The following is a 23,608-nucleotide window of genomic DNA, read 5'->3' as shown; positions in this document are numbered from 1 at the left end:
ACCATGTTGACCAGGATGGTCTCGATCTCTTGATCTCGTGATCCACCCGCCTCGGCCTCCCACAGTGCTGGGATTACAGGCTTGAGCCACCGCGCCCGGCCTATTGCTTCTTTTTTTAAAAAAATAATTACCTTTATAGTTTGTTCTGTGCTCTAGTGAATATGATTGGCTAAAAGTACATGAGCAATTTGTGGTGTTTTCACTCACTGAACTGCTTAATATTACAATATAATGAAGACCTAAGTGGTCACAAATAAGTCATTTGAGACTAGGTAAAAATTGTGGTGACAATGAAGTAATCTGTTCTAGCCTTAATTCTGTTTTCGTTTTTATGATGGCTAAAATGCATTGCCTCTTTAAGAAATCAGATGGTAAAATTGAGTTTTTTAAAAGAGAGTAGGAGGAACAGCTGGAGCCCCAAAGTATTGCTCACCTCTTAGAAAGCTTTTGAGATCCTCAGCATAGAGCAGGGCTAGTGTGGGAGAAGTGCAGAAGCAAAGATGTTCATAAAAGTAATAAAAAGGAGAAAGGCTTTTATCACCTACAGTCTATGTAATATCAAGCTGTAAATAGAAACACCTGGTTTAAAGTGTGTGCAAATAGCCTTGCGTGATGAAAAGGGGGACAAAAGAGGTTAGTTAGAAAAAGAAAAAAGGAATGTTAGAAGTCAGAGATAAGAGTGCTCCGTGTATCTGAATTTCTTCTTTTTTTGGTCATAATTTATTTAAGTGGGCTATTTTATGAATAGTAAATGGGAAATATTAAACTGTTTTATTATTTATATAAAAGTACATGCACACATAATCTGGTTTATTGCTGCTGTTCTTGATTTCTTAAAAATTAAGCTGTTTTGCCTATGCTGCCTGAAGTAGACATCATTAATCACCTTGTGGCTATAGCTAGAGGTGAAAGTGTTTCAGAGGAGTAAGCATCATCCTCTCATACCTGGCCTTCATTTCTGACTCCCTTTGTATAATGAATAAAACCTTAGCAGTAAAAACCAAATACTTGGTGACAAGCCAGTCTAGTACCTTAGTTAGAACATGTTCAATTTTTTTGACCATTGATTTCATTTTTTTCATACAAAGAAATTTAACTTTTCATATAACTCATTTCCCTGGTCCAGTCAGTATCTGTATATATCTCTGTGCATGTTTTTCAAGCTCTGAGCGTGGACAAGTCTTTTTGTGTGTGTGTGGCCCAAGTTTCATTATTCTGTGGGAAATATCCCTGCGTTAGTATTTGGAAATCATTAAATGTGTAACCCCTCTGCATACATGAAAAAGTACACTAGAAATTGCTGAAAACAACTGCAGTAGAAAATGCCCAGTACAACTCATTGTCTCTTTCCATGAGAAAATTGCAAGTTCTCATGAATTCTGACCCTCATTAGGAGGCACTGAGTAAATCAATGTATTTTTGATCAAGTTGCTCACGTGAATCTTTTTTCTCCATCTGTGTCTCTCCCTATATGGTGAGTGACATATCCAGCACCTCCTCAGAGAAGTAAGCATAGGTGGTTCACTAAATTCCAATGGTGTTTTGCTTAATGGAGCAAAAACAAGTGGCCTTTAAAGAATGCAACTGTTTGGCTATGTTGTTCGTTTTAAAGTAGCACCTGCCCCAGGGTATGAAGGTTCTGTCACTTGTGCTCTCATGTGTTCAGTCAAATGCATGAAAAAGTAAAATCCATAAAGGGGTGGTTATGAAAATAGGGATCTACAAACAAAGCCAAATCCCCTTCAACGGCTCCAAAGTCAAACCCCATAATAAGAACTGTATAATTACACTATGCCTTTCATTTCCAAACCAATCCTTTCATTTAACCCCATGAATTAATTACTTGATAATTAACAGTTATTGTTTGGGCATGTTGAATACTGGCTCTTCAAAATATCACCAGAATAATCTGTTGCCAAGACAAAGCTACCCGAATTTATGGTTTAGCAGTGTAAAGGGGAACTCTACCTTGACAAAATCTGATAGCATTTTAGGAAGGGAAAGGCAATGCCAGGATATTGAGACTTTAAAGTCTGGCTGAATGGGAGGAGGGAATTGATTAAGATTAGATAAAGATTATGATGTAATGGTTTAAAATTGGTGAGTATGGAAAAATGGATTGGAAGGGAAGAAATTCAGAAAGTCTCAGGGTACAAAGTTGATACTTTCTTGGTCTGTTTGGTCTGCTATAACGAAATATCACCAACTGGGTGGCTGTTAAGCAATGAAAATTTATTTCTCACAGTTTTGGAGACTGGGAAGTTCGAGGTCAAAGTGCCAGCAGATTTGGTGTCTAATAAGGGCACTCTTCTTGGTTCATATATGCTGTGCAATCGCATGGCGAAAGGGGATAACTAGTTATTTGTGGTCTCTTTAATAAGGACACTAATTCCAGTCATAAGGCCTCTGCCCTCATGACCTAATCACCTCCCCAAAACCACACCTCCTTCTACCATCACTTTGTGGTTAAGATTTCAGCATCTGAATATGGGGGGAAGGTGGAATAAGCATTCAGTCCATTGCACATTCTATTGAAGAGTTGCTGGAATGAGCAGTAAAGCTATTTGCAATTTGTATCTCCCTTGGCAAGAGTCTCATGGAATAGTAAAGTAATATTGATGAATATAGTGTAACAGCAGACTCATGTTAATGAGAAAGTAAACTGTGTTGTGGTAGATGGTTTGCTTCTCAGCACCTATGTACTAGGGGAAGTACATATGCCCTGCCGCTCTCCCAAGTACTTAGATATTTTAAAATTCACAGAGGCAAAGGGCAAGAATTGAAAGAATAGTCATACTATTAGCTTGGGAGAATGGTGGACACATTCATGGAGAAGATAGCATTTGAGCTAGGCGCCCTGATCACTGGACATGTTTGTAGAGTTTGGGTGGTAGCCTACTGTTTTGTGCTACTACCACTTGGGTGATCATGGCTTCCTTTCTTCTTTATGGGTTCATTTGCAGCAAGCAAGAGTTTTCATTTTGCCATGGAGAAAAAAATGAAAGCAGAGTCATTGGTTGAGGTTTAGACCGTTATGTTTGAAAGCTGCTGGCCCCTCTATATAGCAAAGTAGCATGGTTTTTTTGGTCTCTGCTTTTTGTAAATAAAGCTTAGAACATGGAGCAGTTTTCTTGGTTCTGTGGATTCTTTACTTTGAAGATGGCCTCCATTAGCATCACATAAAAATCACTAAAATAGGAGGGAAAGAAGAGGAATGAGGTCGTTTGTTGGACTCTAAGGATTATGTTGAAGCATGCAAATCCACAGCAACTGCTCATTTTCTCATCAGAGCTTTATGGGTTCCTTTTTATTCCAAGGTGACTGAGCTGAGAGCCCTGTTTTTGTCAAACAGTAGATTATAAACTCCAGGAAGCAATAGCTGCAAAGCTCCGAACAACTGTGCAAGCATTCATTTTCTTTGATTTTTGGATCTCTCTCTCTCTCTCTCTCTCTCTCTTTCTCTCTCTCTCTCTCTCTCTGTCTCACACATACTTTTTAAATGGCAGCAAAGAGGAAGAAGATCTGGTATGCAGAATCAGGGACCACCTAAGTAGGGAGATGAATGAGAATCAATTTTTTAGGGGCTAGAGGTATGATTTAGGTTTTGGGAATCCAGTTTTAAGGATATTTCAGGGTAAGTTTTAAAAACAATGGGCAAATTAAGGCAACTTTGCATTTTTCCTGTTCAGGAGACTGATCCCTTAGATAAGACAAATTGGTATTTTTAAGGCATTCTGAGGGATTTTCATTCAAGTACCTGTGGCATTTAATACATTTTCAAGTTCATTTTCCAAATAAGTGGCTATGTATAATTCCCTCACAGCTCTTGTTAGGTGTATGTTGTAGTTACACTTAACTAAGCTGAAGATGCATTGAAGAATTGTTGCCCGCTTTTCCGTGGAAAGGAAAATGCTATAGCTCCCCCTTGTGTCATGTGAGGCCAAAACAACCCCTGACTGATTCAGTCATGGAATCTATTCCGTTAGTGTCCCAATAGTATCTCTGCAAGGCTTTTGGGGGATAGGAACATTGATAGAACGATAAGTACCAAGGCATCCTTGTAGGACCACCCCAAAACATTCCAGGGAGGCCTCTGTCATACTCCTGCTTGTTGAAAAATGAACTGACCCACTACTCAGTAATTGGAACAAGACCTTTACTTTTCCAAAATTGGACCTGTAGTCATGGATGTTCCCAGGATGACCTTGATCCAACAGTGATTGTTGGAATAATCAATGGCAAGAAGTAACTCTTTTTTATTATCATAAGCTGTCTGCTTGTGATTTGTTTTTCTTATTTAGACTTCCCAGCATATTTATTTCAAGGAAGAATGTGAGGATAGTAGTAGATGGGTGGGTGGGCACAAATAGTACAGTTTACCCTGGGATTTCCTTCAGAGATCAAGTGCCTGAGCTTTTTGGCAGAAATCCAAAGATAAAATCAATGCGTACTTAACCATCTGCTTACTTGTGGACTTACTTCTTTTTGAACTATTTTTTTTTTTATGGAACAATAATCTTCGTTTGCAAATCTGGCTTTGGAAGCTTTTTTTAAGTTCTGTGGTCCAGGCTTGAGTGCAATCATGGCTCACTGCTGCCTCAACCTCCTGGGCTGATCCTCCTACCTCAGCCTCCTGAGCAGCTGGGACCACAGGGACATGCCACCACACCCAGCTATTTTTTTTTTTCTGTTTTTTATAGAGTTGAAGCCTTGCTATGTTGCCCAGGTTGGTCTGCAACTCCTGGGCTCAAGTGATTCTCCCATCTTGGCCTCCCAAAGTGTTGAGATTACAGGGATGAGCTACTGCTCCCAGCAGGATGCACTTGATATGGGACAAGCCCCAGCCCCACCTATCTTCTATGGCAACACTCCTTAGTCAAGTGTCAGGACTTGCAAGCAAAGATGACAGTGAAGGATTAAAAATAAGTTTACCAGTAAGGACAAGAGAGCGGAGGACAGCAGGATCAGGGCTGGAAGTTCTGCTGAGCAAAGAACGTTGTAATGGGATGTCAAATATGAGTGAGGTTGAGGGTTACGCTGGGCAGAAAGTCCAAACTAGGTAAGATTACACATACGGTATGAGGGAAAAGGAGCTGTGTGTCTGGAAGCTTCAGTATCCCAGGAAATCTTTTAGCAGTGGTAACTCAGTTATCATTGGCCTATAGTAGGCTTCTAAAACTTCCTACAGTCTCACCTTTCTTTTCACCTAATGAAACTTTAAAACAAGTGAATTCCTATACAACACAGTGCTTAAGGTTTTCCCAATCCAATACCTTCTCCAAAATCCTCATCATTTTTCAGGTGCCCCCTTAAATTTGATTACTTTCTGATAACTCAAACCAACCCCACCAGTTCCTTCTCTGAACTCTTAAGCACCTATTGTTTGAATCAGTTTATTGACACCAAACTGATTCTGCCCAGAAATACTTAGTAGCTTCCCTGTATTTCTGTCAGCACTCTAGATATTTCAGGGAATTAAACAAAGGCCATTTTTTATTCCTTTTCTAACTCAAGTCTAGACTGCATTCTTTTTAGGCTTCATGTTGCTTTACTGTCAAAGTTGGTTCCAGGTCTTTCTTCTTACTTTTTGGGTATAGTGTCTAGCCATTAACATGCTTAGGAAATAAGGATTCCTAGCAGTGACACTTATACTGTACACATAAAGACAGTTAATACTGTGTCCTCAATAGGTGGAAGCAATCCTTGGTTGCAAAAAAACTGGCAATTTGTTTTTATGTTGTTGTTGAGAAACTTAAATAAATAATGAGCTTGTTGGAAGAGAGGCCAAGATGGCTAAATAGAAACAGGGCAAATCTGCAGCTCCCAGTGGGACCAATGCAGAAGGCGAGTGATTTCTGCATTTCCAACTGAGGTACCCAGTTCATCTCACTGGGGCTAGTTAGGCAGTGGGTGCAACCCAGGGAGAGCAAGCAGAAACAGGTGCGTCACTTTACCCAGGAAGTGCAAGGAGCTGGGGAGCCTCCATCCCCCATCCAAGGGAAGGCAGAAGGGACTGTGCTACTTGGCCTGAGTACTACGCTTTCCCATGGTTTTTGCAATCTGCAGATCAGGAGACTTCCTTGTGTGCCTACACAACCAGGGCCCTGGGTCTCAAGCACAAAACTGGGCGGACATTGAGCTAGATGCAGCAGTTTTTTTCATACCCCAGCAGTGCCTGGAACCCCAGTGAGACAGAACTGTTCACTCCCCTGGAAAGGGGGCTGAAGCCAGGGAGCCAAGTGTTCTTGCTCAGAGGGTCCCAGTCCCATGAAGCCCAGCAAGCTAAGAACTGCTGGATTGAAATTTTCACTGCCAGCGCAGCAGTCTGAAGTCGACCTGGGTTGATCAAGCTTGATGGGAGGGGTGGGTGGAAGAGCATCCACAATTACTGAGGCTTTAGTAGGTGGTTTTCCCCTGGCAGTGCTAAGGAGACTGGGAGGTTTGGACTGGGCAGAATTCATCACAGTGTAGCAAAGCGGCTATGGCCAGACTGCCTCTCTAGATACCTCCTCACTGGGCAGGGCATCTTTGAAGGAAAGGCAGCAGAATATATGTTCTTCTCAGCACCACATAGGACTTATTCTAAAATCGATCACATAACTGGAAGTAAAATACCCCTCAGCAAATGCAAAAGAATGGAAATAAAAACAAACAGCCTCTCAGACCACAGTGCAATGAAATTAGAACTCAGGATTAAGAAACTCACTCAAAACCACAAAACTACATGGAAATTGAATAACCTGCTCCTGAATGACTACTGGGTAAATAACAAAATTAAGGCAGAAATAACAAAGTTCTTTGAAACCAATGAGAACAAAGACACAATGTACCAGAATCTCTAGAACACAGCTAAAACAATATTAAGAGGGAAATTTATAGCATTAAATATCCACATCAGAATGCAGGAAAGATCTAAAATCGACACCCTAACATCACAACTAAAAGAACTAGAGAAGCAAGAGCAGACAAATTCAAAAGCTTGCAGAAGACAAGAAATAACTAAGATCAGAGCAGAACTGAAGGACATAGAGACACTAAAAACTCTTCAAAAAAATCAGTGAGCCCAGGAGCTGTTTTTTTGAAAAGCTGAACAAAATAGACTAATACTAAAGAAAAGAGAGAAGAATCAAATAGACATAATAAATAATGATTATAAACTACCATCAGAGAATACTATAAACATCTCTATACAAATAAACTAGAAGATCTAGAAGAAAGGATAAATTCCTTGACACCTGTACCCTCCCAAGACTAAACTAGGAAACAGTCAAGTCCTTGAATAGACCAATAACAAGTTCTGCAATTGAGGAAGTAATTAATAGTCTACCAACCAAAAAGACCAGGACCAGATGGATTAACAGCCAAATTCTGCCAGAGGTACAAAGAGGAGCTGGTACCATTTATTCTGAAACTACTCCAAACAGTAGAAAAAGAGGGACTTCTCCCTAACTCATTTTATGAGGCCAGCATCATCCTGATTCCAAAACCTGGCAGAGACACAACAGAAAATAAAATGTTAGGCCAGTATTGCTGATGAGAATTGATGTGAAAATCCTCAACAAAATACTGACAAACCGAATCCAGAAGCACATCAAAAAAGCTTATCCGCCACGATCAAGTCGGCTTCATCCCTGGGATGCAAGTTTCAACATATGCAACTCAATAAACCTAAACCATCACAGAAACAGAACCAATGACAAAAACCACATGATTATCTCAATGGATGCAGAAAAGGCCTTTGATAAAATTCAACATCCCATTCATGCTAAAAATTCTCAATAAACTGATGGAATGTATCTCAATATAATAAGAGCTATTTATAACAAACCCATAGCCAATATTATACTGAATGGGCAAAAGCTGGAAGCATTCCCTTTGAAAACTGGTGCAAGACAAGGATTCCCTCCCTCACCACTCCTATTCAACATAGTGTTAGAAGTTCTGGCCGGGACAATCAGGCAAGAGAAAGAAATAAAGGGTATTCAAATAGGAAGAGAGGAAGTCAAATTGTCTCTGTTTGGAAATGACATGATTGTATATTTAGAAAACCCCATCGTCTCACCCCCAAAACTACTTAAGCTAATAAACAACTGCTGCAAAATCTCAGGATACAAAATGAATATGCAAAAATCACAATCATTCCTATACACCAATAATAGACAAGCAGAGAGCTAAATCATGAGTGAACTCCCATTCACAATTGCTACAAAGAAAATAAAATTTCTAGGAGTATAGCTTACAAGGGACTTGAAGGACATCTTCCAGGAGAACTACAAACCACTGCTCAAGGAAATAAGAGAGGACACAGGCAAATGGAAAAATATTCCATGTTCACAGATAGGAAGAATCAATATCATGAAAACGAGCATACTGCCCAAAGTAACTGATAGATTCAATGCCATTCTCATCAAGCTACCATTTACTTTCTTCATAGAACTAGAAAAAACTTCCTTAAATTTCATGTGGAACCAAAAAAGAGCCCATATATCCAAGACAATCCTAAGCAAAAAGAACAAAGCTGGAGGCATCACACTACCTGACTTCAAACCTGTACTACAAGGCTACAGTAAGCAAAATAGCATGGTACCAGTACCAAAACAGATATATAGACCAATGGAACAGAACAGAGGCCTCAGAAATAACACCACACATCTACAACCATCAGATCTTTGGCAAACCTGACAAAAAGAAATGTGGGGAAAGGATTTCCTGTTTAATAAGTGATGCTGGGAAAACTGGCTAGCCATATGTAGAAAACAGAAACTGGACCCCTTCCTTACATCTTATACAAAAATCAACTCAAGATGGATTAAAGACTCAAACATAAAACCTAAAACTATAAAAACTCTAGAAGAAAACCTAGGCAATATCATTCAGGACATAGGCATGGGAAAAGACTTCATGGCCAAAATACCAAAAGCAATTGCAACAAAAGCCGAAATGAACAAATGAGATCTAATTAAACAAAGGGCTTCTTCTCAGCAAAAGAAACTTTCATCAGAGTGAACAGGCAAGCTACAGAATGGGGGAACATTTTCGCAATCTGTCCATTCGACAAAGGTGTCATATCCAGAATCTACAGGGAGCTTAAACAAATTTAGAAGAAGAAAACAAGCCCATCAAAAAGTGGGTGAAGGATATGAACAAACACTTCTCAAAAGAAGACATTTATGCAGCCAACAAACATATGAAAAAAAAGCTTATCATCACTAATCATTAGAGAAATGCAAATCAAAACCACAATGAGATACCATCTCATACCAGTTAGAGTGGAAATCATTAAAAAGTGTGGAAACAATAGACACTGGTGAGGATGTGGAGAAATAGGAACACTTTTACACTGTTTGTGGGAGGGTAAATTAGTTCAACCATTGTGGATGACAGTGTAGTGATTCCTCCAGGATTTAGAACCAGAAATACCATTTGACCCAGCATTCCCATTACTGGGTATATACCCAAAGGATTATAAATCATTGTGCTATAAAGACATATGCACAAGTATGTTTAGTGCAGCACTATTTACAATAGCAAAGACTTGGAACCCACCCAAACGCCCACCAATGACAGACTGGATAAAGAAAATGTGGCACATATAAACCTTGGGGTATGATGCAGCCATAAAAAAGAATGAGTTCATGTCCTTTGCAGGGACGTGGATGAAGCTGGAAACCGTCATACTCAGCAAACTAACACAAGATCAGAAAACCAACTGCTTCATGTTCTCACTCATAAATGGGAGCTGAACAATGAAAACACATGGACAAAAAGAGAGGAACATCACACACTGAGACCTGTCCGGGTAGGGGGAAGGGGAGGGAGGGCATTAGGATAAATACCTGACACATATGGAGCTTAAAACCTACATGATGGGTTGATACATGTAGCAGACCACCATGGCACATGTATATCTATGTAACCTGCACATTCAGCACATATATCTCAGAGCTCAAGGTAAAATAAAAAAAGACATTTTTAAAAATGAGCTTCTTCAACTGGTAACACACACACACACACACACACACACACATTTTTAAGGCAGTTTTTTTTCTGTGTGTGTCTTTTTTTTTTTCCTTTTTTTTTTTTTTTTTTTTTTTTTCTGAGAGGATCTTGCTCTGTCACCCAGGCTGGAGTGCAGTGGCACAATCATAGCTCCCCGTAGCCTTCACCTCCTGGGTTCAAGCAATCCTCCTGTCTCAGCCCTCATTTTTTTTATTTTTTGTAGAGATGGAGTCTTATCATGTTGCCTAGGCTGGTCTCAAACTCCTGGCCTGAAGAAATCTACCTGCCTCAGTCTCCCAAAGTGCTGGGATTATGGGTGTGAGCCACTGTGCCCAACCTCAACTGGTACTTTAAAGCTGAAATCATTTGATGGTTTCTGTTCTACCATGATTTTCCTCTACTTTTGGACAGAATTGCTTTCCCTCTTGTTTCTGTTCTTTACTTGCTCATCCATTACTGTGGATATTTCCCCAAATGGTCTGTAAGATTCGGATGTCTCGTTTGGAAAAGACAAGGGAAAAAAAGGAAATGGGAGAAAAAGCCTAAGAAATGCACGTTGATTCTCCAGTCAGATTCCTGAGACAGGAAAAAAATAAATAAATAAAGGAGGCGGTTGGGGCGTTGGCTAAATTAGTCTCCATAGATGAAGAAAATAAGGACAAAATATTTTTATTCAGCACCATGTGTGCTTGAAGTTGTAACTCCCCAATATTTTCTGTCATAATAGGCTCTAAAAGCTTGCTCTTTCATGGGAGGCATTACCAAATTCTTGGAAATTCTTCCCCTTGGGACCAACACTTAGTACCACTCTTCGATAATCTGAGCTCTCCAGCTAATCTTTTGTGATTTCCCCCTTATTTCCTGCCCTCCTGTAGTGTGTCCAAAAAAGCCTCTTTCTTGGAGGATCATGTTTTTCCAGCAAATAGTTCCTTTGGATGGTTTTCTTGTAGTCCAGTTATCTCCCACTTATTACATAGATTTTATCTCATACCATTTCTTCTCCAAATAGAGGGAGTAGAACTTGCTTTCACTTTTGCCTCCTTTTGCCATGTCATGTGGGATCCTTTCAGTCTCATAACTTACCAGTTTCAGTCAGGCACCAGTGTTTTTGTCCCTCTATCTCCAGAGTAAATAGGTCAGATTTTCCCACGACTCTCACACTCTGCTATCAGTGTAGTTTACAGGTTTTGGCTTCTCAGTGAGTATGCAACCAAGGTATAAGATGCAGTCTGAAATCTTTTGTAAATGATTTACCAATTTTAGTCCCCCTCCCCCCACTTGACTTGGACACAGGAATAGGGGAAATGCCACAATGTTCCCTATTAATGAATCTCCTTACTTAAACTAATTTTTTTTTGGTAAGAGACATAGTCTTGCCCTGTTGCCCAGGCTTGCACTGTAACAGCTCACTGTAGCCTTGAACTCCTGAGCTCAAAAGATCCTCCTACCTCGGTCTTCCAAAGTGCAGGCATGAGCCACCATGTCCAGCCCACTTTAAATAACCTTTGATAACTATATTCTTCACATGTATGGTAATTCTTGTCCAATGTATTATAGTACTTGTTACTCAGTTTTGCATTTTTGCCAGTATCATGAGACAAGAAGAAAAGTTTCATGTTTTAAGTCCTTTTAAAATGATGAAAGATAGTGATTGTTAGAAAGATTTATAGTTTTCTGTATAGGATAAAACCTTAATCGAATAACGGCTTAATTAAAGTGTGTATGCATTTAAAATTTGATGGATACAGGTGTCCATCTATTAACTCTCCTGTCTTATTTAACCTGGCCTTCATGTCATAGTCAGCTTGATGCTCCCATAACAGTTCTAGCCCATGAAGTCCATCTTTTCCTGGCCTGTCAGCCCTTGTTTTAAAACTTTAGATGCTGTTTTCCTCAGGAATGTTAAGATTCTTTGGTCCTAACCCTTAAAGGAGTCCTACTTGTCCAACTTTATGGTTCCTCTTGGCAAAGGAAAATTTGGCTGTACACATACACTGAAAATAAATTCATCCTCTGATAGCCATTAACTTTGTGGTTGGGTAATACGGAGCAGCATTGCAGGGTATCACAGGCAAAGTAACAGTCTTACTTACAAAAACTGAATGATTGGTGAATTCTGAGGCAGGAAAACTCAGACCTGGGAATCATCTAAATAAAGTGTGACTTGGACTGGGTCTTTAAAAATTAAGAAAGGTAGAACTAAGATAAAAGTAAGGGAATTATTAGGGAATTCCAGGCAGAGAGAAAATGCTACAAAAAGCTAAAATAGCAGAAAATACATGGACTTTCAGGTAACACTAACTGGATTTTACTTTCTTAATTAAGACATTTTCCTTTGTACTGCCATTGTTTGTATTTGTCTTAAAATCTGAGGTCAGGAATATTTTTACTGCTTCATGTTTGGATATGGGCCATAGTCGATATCCATAGTTGACTAGGTATCAACAAATATTTCAGTTATTAAGTAAATAAACAAATGAATGCAGTAGTTAGCAAAAAGGGCTGCAAAATACTAGGAAGGTTCCAACAGGAGAAAAAGGATTAATTTCAAGAAAAACCTCATTTATCATTATTCAGTGTAACAAATGCATGCCTTCTCATGAAAGAGCACTCTTTCTTAATGAAATAATATTTAAATTCTGGAAAATAATCTTTGCATTCTGTTTTCCTAATCAGCTACGTTGTACTAATAGCACTGGCATAATTTTTAAAGAATGAAAAAAAAATGCTCGGCCAAATCTGTCACTCAGAAAGGGTTCAAAGCTTAAATCGTTCATGGGAACAATTTGCTAGTCTAGAGAATTCTTCCCATTTTGGTCAGGGCCTCCTATGGAGAGATTTATGTGCAGTGTATGTCAAGAGACAAAATAATGGCATTTCTCTGCTATACAATGACTTGGACTTTTGCTGAGTACAGAAATGCACCTTTAAGCTCGAGAAAGAAAAAGAGAGTCTGCCCTGATCCAATCATTTTGAAAAGCCATGCACACTGAAGCTGGGACCAAACATAATAACAGGATTTAATTGCTAATGCTGTAGAGGCAATGTGTCTCTTGATGTGTTGACCTTTAACCCAAACTTGGGAGGGTAAAAAAGGGGAGGGAAGGATTTCCTTTCCCCTTCTGCTTGCTGCCCCCAACTCCCTGCATCTGATCTTGTCTGCCTCTAACCCAGCCACATGCCCCTAACATTCAACTCTCCACTTCCATTTCCATTATTTACTTCCAGCTTTGGAGCCAGGATGAGAATGAATAGAAAAACAGAAAGGAAGGTGTGAGGAGAATAGAAGGAAGTCTGCAAGCAGTTGACAGCTGCTTAGAAGCAGGGGACAGAATTATAGCTGCTGAAATGAGAGCTGGACTCCTAGTCCCCTGATGCTTCTCCCCTACTCCGTAGCATTTTATGATACTTAGGCCTTTTTGTGTGTTTCTGTTCATTGTTCCATTCCACCCTTTCTGGTTTCTTCTCGAAACCTTCAGCTCCCATTTTCCTCTTCCTTGGTTATTTCAAGCAAGTTAAATTCAAGGCTCTGCCTATTACACACCTGGGCTATGACTACTGGGCAGCTAAACATGGCTGGAGAAAAAATCTGCAGATTGGTCTTGCTGTAAATATATGACTACTAGCCTAAGTCAGCCCTTGGTGCTGCTCAGCAAGGTTACTAGTCCATTCAGTCTCCTGCTCTTTTACAAACCTTCCACAACTTCTTTCTCTTCAAATCTTTTACCACACTGGCCTGCTTTCTGTTTCCAACATGCCAAGCCCATTCTCACCTGAGGGCCTTTTTTTCACTCTTCCTCCTGCCTGGAGCCACTGCACCCAGCCTCTTCTAACTTTGTTTCGTTTAGCAGTTGCCACTATCTGGTGTTCTCCATATTTTGTGTGTATGTACTGTCTTTTCTATCCCCCTGTTAGAATTAAAAATTTTTGAGAGCATGAATTTTGTGGGTTTTTTCATTCTTCTATACCTAGAGCTTAATGTAATGCTTTCTAGTACTCCATACATATTTATTTAATGAATAAATGGATGCTTGCTGGCTTTTGAATATCTTCTCTTCCCAATTGCCAAACCTAGAATATTCCTACCCTACCCGTCCTTCCATATATAGTTTTTTGTATTGTGCCCCTGGGCTCCAAGTCCAGATTTAGTGCACATCATCTGATCGTTGGAGAAAGTATCTTTTATTTGGCCTGTCCTGGGAAGTCGAACATGCTTAAGCATTTTGTATTTGTAGTCTCACAGAATGGAGTCCTCAAAGAGAGTTTTATATTTCCCAATTTGTTTAATGGGTCCTAATAGAGGAATTGGCTTGTCCAAGATCACTAAGCTAAGTGTAGTCTAAAATTAATGTGAGTTGAAGTTGTTTTGTTTTTCAAAACCCTTACTTGGGATTACTGGAGATACCCAGAAATGGTTAGAAACTCATGATGTCATTACCTGGCTCTGTCTTTTCACTTACTGCATTTGTGGGCTGACACACTCCCTCATGGGTACTTCATTACTGTTCAGTGAGACTTGCTTAGGTAACATGGCAGGATTTCTCAGTATATCTTTGTTCTTTTACTTCACATATTTTCAAGAAGTGAAAAAAAAAAAAAAGATAATTAAAACACACCACCTGTACCACACTGCCATATATCTTGACCCTTGCCTATTCAGTAAGATAAATGCACACTCAATTCTATATAATTGGTGACAGTTTGTACTCATGTCAGCAGAGGAGAAATGACATAGAAATGTTACTTTCTCATAGTCATTGAGCCTACGAGCCTTCTAGAGTTTATTAATCTGCCTCTAGGCCAAAGCTCCCTCTAAACTTTCAAAACAAATGGTTGTCTCCTTAAAGCATCATCCGTTTCACCGAAATACTTGAAAGACAATAATTTTTGTATCTCATTTTCTTCTCTTTGTTACTCTTTTGTAATATACACTTTGGGATTCAGAAATGCAAATTCAGATTTGAAAGGTGTATATGGGTTTGTCTTCAAGTTCTTCTACCTCTTGAAATAATGAAAGCCTGAGTGGTGGGAGATATAAATGCAGTATATGGAGGGTAAATACTCCAAAAGCAACACAAATCTTCCTTAAATTAGAGGAGTCCCGTCTTTTATCGTGACATTTACACAGTGATGTTTAGAGTCTAAATCATTTAGGTACAGTGAATCTTCATATCTATTGTGTCCCTGAGAGCACCAGCTGCAATACCCAACATTGAGCAGATACTCAGCAAATCATAATATGCAGGGAGCATAGAGCAGATGCTCAGCAACTTTCTCAGTGACCATGAAGATCAATGTAGAGTGAATTAGTAAATTAATAATGGAACAGACATTTCTATTAGTTTTTTTTTTTCCTGCACAACCAGTTGCTTGGCACCATAGTTCATGCCTCCAAATCTGACAGAAGTGGTGCAGTTTTGTGAGTGTCCGGCTATCCTTTGAGTCTGAAGTGTTGCACTAGTAGTTGATAAGTCAAATTGAATGGTTTGAGTTTGTAGGTAAAATGAGAGAAACACATGTTGGCTTTCATAACTTTTGAACACGGCTGTCATCTATTTGTTTTGAATCTGGTGTGGGGGTGACAAGGGAGGAGGAATGCTGAGGTTTATTTTAGGCTGCATGGAATAGTTACACAGTGCTCTTCTGTGGAGTCTTGGGGAGACAATACATTTTAGTTTAAAAGACTCTCAAAGCAAGCAATCAAGGTAGAATAAAAAACAGGATTTAAGCTTGAGATGTCCTAAGGAAGTAGGCAGTGGTCAGACCACTCTGCCTGTACATCAGCAATATGGTTCTTAATCTTTACTTTCCATGCTCAGTGGGCTCAAATAAGCCTCCTTTCATCTGGATTGAAATGTGGGCAGGATTCACTGTGAGGAAGGAATGTCTCTTAACTGTTATTTTTGAGGGCAGAGAGAAGAAATGTCAAGAGGGTCTTAGATTATTTCAGCTACCAGTAGAAAGAAGATAATAATTTTTGATAAATATAGATGAGCTGGGATTGTAAAACTTAAATAGGCTGCAAGTGGTTCTATGGTTGCATGTTCTCTCAAGTTGTTGAAATAAAAAGGAACAATTAAGACTGCCTTTTCTGTGGAGAGGAAATTGTTTAACTTACTTAGCATCTACAGTAGGACAGTGAAATATAAATTATCCAGAGAACTTAAATTTGTGCTGTGCTTGAATGTTTTTATGGCCCCATTTCTACCATGAAAAATATAATCATTCTCTTACTTGGATGCATATGCACTTTTGTATACAGATGGATGCCATCCCTACTTCCCTGAACATAGGTTGATAGATGAAATACTTTATAAAACAAAAACCTCATTAATTTATGTTCCACCAATTTTGATATGTTGATAATTTGAACAGGGACTGAACAGAAGTTTCCTGCAGTATTATTCATAATGACAGGGTTTGCTTAAGCAAGTTAATAGCATAGAGAAGATTCAGGAAGAATATTTATTGAGAAGGAAACAACTTCCAGCTAATTCTCGGATGTATACTTTCTGATGCAAATATTTGTAGTGCTGCCTGTTAACTTATTCAGTAATTCACATTGGCTCCAGAGTTGTTCAGAGATTCTGATTTTCCATGACTAAATACATCTGATTCTTTCCCACTGGTTTTGAATACAGGGAGCTAGCTCTGGTTAGGTGAGCTTTATGGCCAGAGTTGGCTGCAGGAGCCTCACTAGCCTATACCTGATAGGTAAGAAGTTGTTGTTATTAAACTTTTGTCAGTAGGCGGGAAGAATGCAATGATGTTCCCCAGTGCCAAGTGAAATGTAGGAACATAACTAGATTTTGAAGGAGGTAGATTGATTTACTTTGAGTGGCCCATATATGAGATCCTCTAGACATCAAGGAAGATTTCATCTGTTACTGAGTTGACGGCCTCTTGGTGCCTTCACTTTCTTATTCACTTATTGTAGTCGTCCTGTGGGGTCGTTCTGTAACAGGAAGAGTAGTATATTGTATTCATGCACTTGAGACTCTATTGAGTATACTTTTTCAGTTATGTACTGAAAGTCTTCCAAGTGTTTCATGATTTCAGTTGAAGTGGGAAAATTAATCAGAAGGGAGCCCAATATTTTGGTGGAAACTAGATGTAGTGTGTGAGTGTGGAGTTTGAGTTTTGTCCAAGCCAATCATTTCTGTAATAGTTTAAATAACATTTCTTGATTTTTCCCATAGTGATTTTGTCTTGGAAATCAAGACTCTGCCTTCATGCAACTGTGGAAGGCTCTCAAAAGGCATTGGTCTCGTAAATGAAGAGCTGGATATCTAGAACCTGAGCTAGACTCTAGTATAAAACCAATAGGAGAAATAAGATCATTCTGGATGGAGAACTAATGAACCATTTCTTTGGTGTTGTCTCCACAGCTGAACTTGCAAAACAGATTGGAACTTCAAGATTATCAATAATCGAAGATACGTATATGAAAACATGACTGCCCAAATGATACACGGTTTTGCCCAAATATGGAATTCCAGGACTGGTATGTCTAAATCAAAAGAAGCATTCATTGGAACAATGGAAGGACAGAAGAAAGTTAGACTGGTGCTCTATTTCAAAAATGGAAAATATGTGACTTTTCTGCTAACTGATAATATTCGAAATGTGGTCTTTAGATCCTATAGAGGAAACCAAAATCACCTGCATTTAACTTTAAAAAATAATAAATTCTTGTTTGTTAAAGGATTATCCTCCACAGATGCTGAAATGTTGAAGATATTCCTGGACAGATTTAATCAAAAGAAGGTTCGGCCACCTGTGAGACCTGATAAAGGTGGGAGTGTCTTTTCTAGCACAACACCACAGAAGAAAATCAACAAAACTTCCTTCCGCAAAGTTGGTGAGAAATCAAGTCACAAATCTTTTGAGAAAGCAAAAGGTAGTGGGACAGGTGTCCTTCAGAGGATGCCTTTGCTTAAATCAAAATCGTCAGCACTTACTTGCAGAAAGTTATTAGAAAAGCAACACAAGAAGAGGAAAATCACGCTCTTGTCTAGCTCAGAGATGAATGAGGAATTCTTGAAAGAAAATAATTCTGTAGAATACAAGAAATCCAAGGCAGATCGCTTGAGGTGTGTAAGCTACAAACAAGAGAAACAACTGAAGTTAAAAGAGTTAGAAGAGAAAAAGAAATTGGAACGTGAATCTTCATGCATCATTAACGCTACTCGAAATCCTTATGTAGATGACATTGGTCTCCTTCAAGCGCTCACTGAGAAAGTGATTTTGGCATTTGTGTTACAACCAGGGTATAGTGAGGATTACTCAAAGTGGGATAAATTAAAACTATTTTTTGAATTGTTTCCAGAGAAACTATGCCACGGCCTCCCCAATTTGGGAAACACCTGTTATATGAATGCAGTTTTACAGTCTTTATTTTCAATTCCATCGTTTGCTAATGATATACTTAATCGGGGTTTCCCATGGAGTAAAATTCCTCTTAATGCTCTTACCATGAGTTTGGCACGGCTGCTTTTTTTTAAAGATATTTATAATATAGAAATCAAGGAGATGTTACTTTTGAATATTAAAAAAGTCATGTCAGCAGTTGCAGAGATATTCCACGGCAATGCACAGAAGGATGCTCATGAGTTTTTAGGTCACTGTTTAGAGCAGTTGAAAGATAACACAGAAAAACTTGACACAATTTGGAACCCTAAAAGTGAAGCTTGGGAATATCATTTTCCTAAACAAGTTTTTGCTGATGATCCTGACACCAATGGGTTTTCTTGCCCCGTCATTACTAATTTTGAGTTAGAGTTGTCGCACTCTATTGTTTGTAAAGCTTGTGGTCAGGTTATTCTCAAAACAGAACTGAGTAATTACCTCTCCATCAATCTTCCTCAAGGAATGAAAGCACTTCCATCATCTATTCAGTCTACTTTTGATCTTTATTTTGCAGCAGAAGAGCTTGAATATAAGTGTGCAAACTGTAAGCACAAGACTTCTGTTGGAGTGCACTCATTCAGTAGGCTACCTAGAGTCCTTATTGTTCATCTGAAACGCTACAGCTTGAATTCGTTTTGTTCATTAAAGAAGAATGACCAGGAAGTCATCATTTCCAAATATTTAACGGTATCTTCTCATTGCAATGAAGGCACCAAACCACCTCTTCCCTTGAGTGAGGATGCAGACATTATGGATTTCCAAGTACTAAAAGTTATTCGAAAGATGACTTCTGGAAGCATCAGTGTATCATGGCCTTCAACAAAGAAATCCAAAGATATCCTGGCTGCATACATTGGATCTGATAAGGAGTCTGAACAACGAAAATTCCAGACAGTCTTTAAAGGGGCAAGCAGAAGACAGCAGCAAAAATATATTGGGAAAAAGTCAAAACCAAATGAGCCAGAATCTGTATACTCAGGAGATCGAGCATTCATTGGAAACAAGCCGTTAGCTTACTTAATGGCATATCTGGAAGACATCTCACTTTCTCAGTGCCACAAAGCTGGAGGTAAACCTACCAGCAGCCCAGACACGTGTTTTCCAGAAGCCCCTTTTCAAGCAGTGCCTGAAAATCCAAAACAAAAGAAATATGTGAAAATGAGTAAGTTTGCAGCTTTTGATAGGGTTTTCAATCCTACTAAAGATTTTTGTGAAGATAAAAATATCAGAGTTCCAGAAGGATTCCAAAAAGTGACTGAACAGACTCACAATTATGATAGTAAGAGAATCTGTGAACAAGTTCCTCAGCAGGCAATGCCCCAAAGCCTTCCAAAGCCAGGTGCCCAGGGGCACACAGAGAAACTCATAAGATCTACAAAATTAAATCTCCAGAAGCCTAACAGGAATTCCTTGCATACATTGGGTTCCAATAAGAACCCTAGAAACAAAGACATTTTAGATCGGGTAAAATCTAAAGCTAAGGAAACAGAAAGAAATGCCAATAAGGGAGATCATACCTACCGGCTCATTAGTGTTGTCAGCCATCTTGGGAAGACTCTAAATTCAGGCCATTATATCTGTGATGCCTATGACTTTGAGAAGCAGACCTGGCTCACTTACAATGATATGAAGGTGTTAAGTATCCAGGAGGCCCAGATGCAGAGGGATAGGCGTTGCACTGGGTACATCTTCTTTTACATGCATAATGAGATCTTTGAAGAGGTGTTGAAAAGAGAACAGAATGCTCAGCTTCGTAGCAAGGAGATAGAGGAGATTCTTCGCAAGAAATAGAGGAACATACTTCCTCCATGGATGGAAAACTCTAAACTTTATCCAGAGATGAAAAGGCAATTAGTCTAGGACCAAATGTCAAAACAGTAACACTTATTGGGGAAATCTCCATTCTAACCCTGATACAGACACCCCAATCCCTTAGCACTGGCTGATGAGCATCCTTATTTCCTACAAGACTGAAATTGTGTTTTCCATGTTTTTCTTCATTTTGATATATTTAGCATCTCACTCTGCCATCCTGGCTAGAGTGCAGAGTAATCATAATTCAGTGCAGCCTGGAATTCCCGATATCAAGCAATTATCTCTTCTCAGCCTCCTGAAAAGAAAGGAATTTCTCTTCTCGCTTCAGCTGGGGCTATAGGTATGTGCCACCACATAGTGAGACCCTGTCTCTACAAAAAGCAATATATATATATATGTATATATATTATTTATTTGTTTATTTATTTATTTATTTTGCTTTTCTTTTTGCTACACAAAGCAACATTTCTTTTGTTTGTTTTTTGCTTTTTGTAGAGACAGGGTCTCACTATACTGCCCAGGCTGGACACGGGGTGAGGGATAGCAATCTGATGGAGACAGTGATGTTTAATACAGTTTGAGAACCACTACTATACTACATACATTATCTTGGCTGTGTATTTAAATTGCCCAATTTTCTAAAAGGTTTTGATTACATTTTTGTGTTTTTTATATAAATGTATGCCTTGGTGAACTTATTAAAAGAAAAGCTCATAAAAATAACTTCTGATCATACTCTGGAATTTGGTGGAAAAAATAGTTGCTAGGATCCTGGCAATCAAAAATGAGGCTGATAATTTTGAATCATCTTGAGCATATATGGATGAGGCTAAACTCCAAGTCAAATCTCTAAATTGATTTGCTCTCAAGAAATTGACCCACATTTCCTGTGTGTCTGCTATCAAGCTGTTGGTCTTTCATGGTCTTAGCCCACCTTGCCATCTTGGTATTATCAGAGGGGCACTTTCATTGCCTCAAAGGAACTTTGTTTACCTGGATTTTATCTGCGAAACCTTGAACAGTCCTCTGCATTCAGCATCACATGACTAATTCCATATATTTTTTACATCTCTGTACCTTGTAATGTGGTGGTCGTGTTCCTTCAATGAGTAAGCAATATATGCTTTAAAGTGGATTTGTAGGATTTGAAAGTCTTACTTGTAATCCATTTGACACAACATCAGAAACTCCATATGAAGATGGTCTGCTTCCAGGGAACAATGCATGGATCCTGGGTTGGTCATATTTCATTAAAATCCAGGGTATTCAATAATTTTGCCATCAAGTGTGTGCCACTGCTGTATTATAATATTTTCCTGCCTTTGAGGCAGTGAATCTGTCGTACTTTGTGCCTTTGCTGTGAACAAATGACTTATACTAAGAGGTTTTCTCACATAACATAGGATTGAATTTTCAGCCACACCTTTATCAACAGAAGTGTGCCCCCTTGTATATGGGGTATGGCCTTAGTATACCTGTATAAGAACTTGCTGATGCTTTTAAGCCTAGGGTCCTTTAAAATAGGTGAGTTAGATTTTAGTGGTGTGGGCAAGTTATTACTAGATAATACCCTGTAAGGGGAAAACCAGATTCCAAAGCTTGGAGATTCTGTTCAGAACACAGTGTATCTAGAAGGACATCTTATGGGACCTGAAGATTGTTAAGGTATATAGGAGGGAATATCATAGATTGAATTAATCACTCTTATGGAAGAAGGTGTTACAGACACAATGAGTGGTTGTTCAACTTCTGTAGTACTTCAGCAGCTGAAGGATACTGCTGGAGTTGCATTTAGAGGAAAGTGACAGTTTGGTTTCTAAATTCCGTTTTTTCAGCCGCTAGAATACTTTTATCTTGAGCCCAGTTACACAGATTTCAGAACAGGATTTTGGTAAGAATGAGGGAAAATTGTTTTGTTTTGAAAGGAGTGTGAAGATAATAATAGCTTGATATTTTAGTACTGAGTTTACATCCTGGACATGCTGCTCTTCAACTATAGCACTTCCAAATGCAGGACAAAATGAAATGTGAAGAAGATGGTAGGAGTATCTATGACAGGGAGGATCGTGGCTGCAATCCATTGTTGCCCTGTGAGAAGAAATTCTGAATGCACTATGAATGGCTGTGTACTATCTACATGGTATGTTTTCAAATAAAAGATTAAAAGTTCTTCAGTGACTCAATAGCTATTATTTGTGCTCTTAATTTATGAGTCAAGTTTTCAAGTAGTCCATGGAGATAAAAATTTGACTTTCAGTGTGTTCATTTTCTATTGCTTCTGTAACATATTACTACAAACTTAATAGCTTAGAACAACATAGTTTTGTTATCTTAGAGTCTTGGAGGTTAAGAGTCAAAGGTGATTTTCACTGGGCTAAAATGAAGGTGTCAGCGGGGCTGCAATCTTAGATGCTCCAAATGCACAATCTGTTTCTTTGCCTTTTCCAGCTTTCTAGAAGCTGCCTGCATTCCTGGACTCATGGCTTCATTCCTCCATCTTCGAAGTCAGCAGTAGTGGATTGAGTTTTCAGCTGCCATCTCTGGTTCTCCGCCTTTTCCATTTTTAAGAACCATTGTAATTAGATTGGGCTCACTGAGATAATCCAGGATAATCTCCCTGTTTTAAATTAGCAATCTTTTAAATTATTTTCGAGACAGGATCTTTCTCTGTTGCCTAGGCTGGAGTGCAGTAGTGCAATTATAACTTAGTGTAACCTCAAATTCCTGGGCTCAAATGATCCTCCTATCTCAGCCTCCCAAATAACTAGGATTATAGGTGCTCACCGTCACACCCGATTAATTTGTGTGCATGTGTAGAGACAGGGTCTTGTTGCCCAGACTGGTCTCAAAGTCCTGGCTTCAAGCAGTCCTCCCACCTTGGCCTCCCAAAGCACAGGGATTGCAGACATGAGCCACCATGACCAGCCTAAATCAGCAATCTTAATTCCCATATGTCTTGTAACACAACATATTAAATTTTCAAGTATTAGGATGTGGACATCTTTGCAATGCCATTCTCCGTACTTCATGTGCTCAATAGGAAATGTTAATGGAAACTTACCTCAACAACAACAAATATAGGGTAGTTCATGAGTGAGACCCCTGGGAAATGAACGTTTGGATAGCTTCACTAGGTAAAGAACTGACGTAAAGAAAGCTTTTGAGATTTTAGCTGAGAGTGAGAGAAAATTATAATTTGAACTTGAAGAGCTCAGACCTTGAGACAAATTACAGAAACAAAGACTATTGTTACTTTGCATATTTCTCTATGTTTATCATATGGATGCATTTATTTATATATATGTATCATTCTTTTTTTAAATCCTGGTTCCTATTTTAAATTTTATGCACAACTTCAAGGGAGATTAACTTGTCTTTAGGTAAG

At 38.9% G+C, this 23,608-nt stretch overlaps 1 protein-coding gene across 1 annotated transcript; it reads left to right on the top strand.

Annotated features, from left to right (window-relative positions):
• The first annotated feature begins 17,417 nt into the window (after positions 1 to 17,417).
• USP26 (ubiquitin specific peptidase 26) lies at positions 17,418 to 20,560 on the top strand. Its single transcript, XM_032260154.1, has one exon. The coding sequence runs from the start codon at positions 17,452 to 17,454 to the stop codon at positions 20,197 to 20,199; it is 2,748 nt and encodes a 915-aa protein (XP_032116045.1). The 5' UTR covers positions 17,418 to 17,451; the 3' UTR covers positions 20,200 to 20,560.
• Positions 20,561 to 23,608: the final 3,048 nt, after the last annotated feature.

The sequence above is a fragment of the Sapajus apella genome, unplaced genomic scaffold (genome assembly GCF_009761245.1).
Source record: "Sapajus apella isolate SASKATOON/1434 unplaced genomic scaffold, GSC_monkey_1.0 scaffold115, whole genome shotgun sequence".
NCBI classification, from domain to species: Eukaryota; Metazoa; Chordata; class Mammalia; order Primates; family Cebidae; genus Sapajus; species Sapajus apella.
Note: the sequence above shows the minus strand (reverse complement) of the source record. Positions and strands in the feature narration are given on the sequence as shown.

Excerpts from the sequence above, each read along its gene's own strand:
- USP26 (XM_032260154.1), top strand. The coding sequence starts at position 17,452 with ATGACTGCCCAAATGATACACGGTTTTGCCCAAATATGGAATTCCAGG.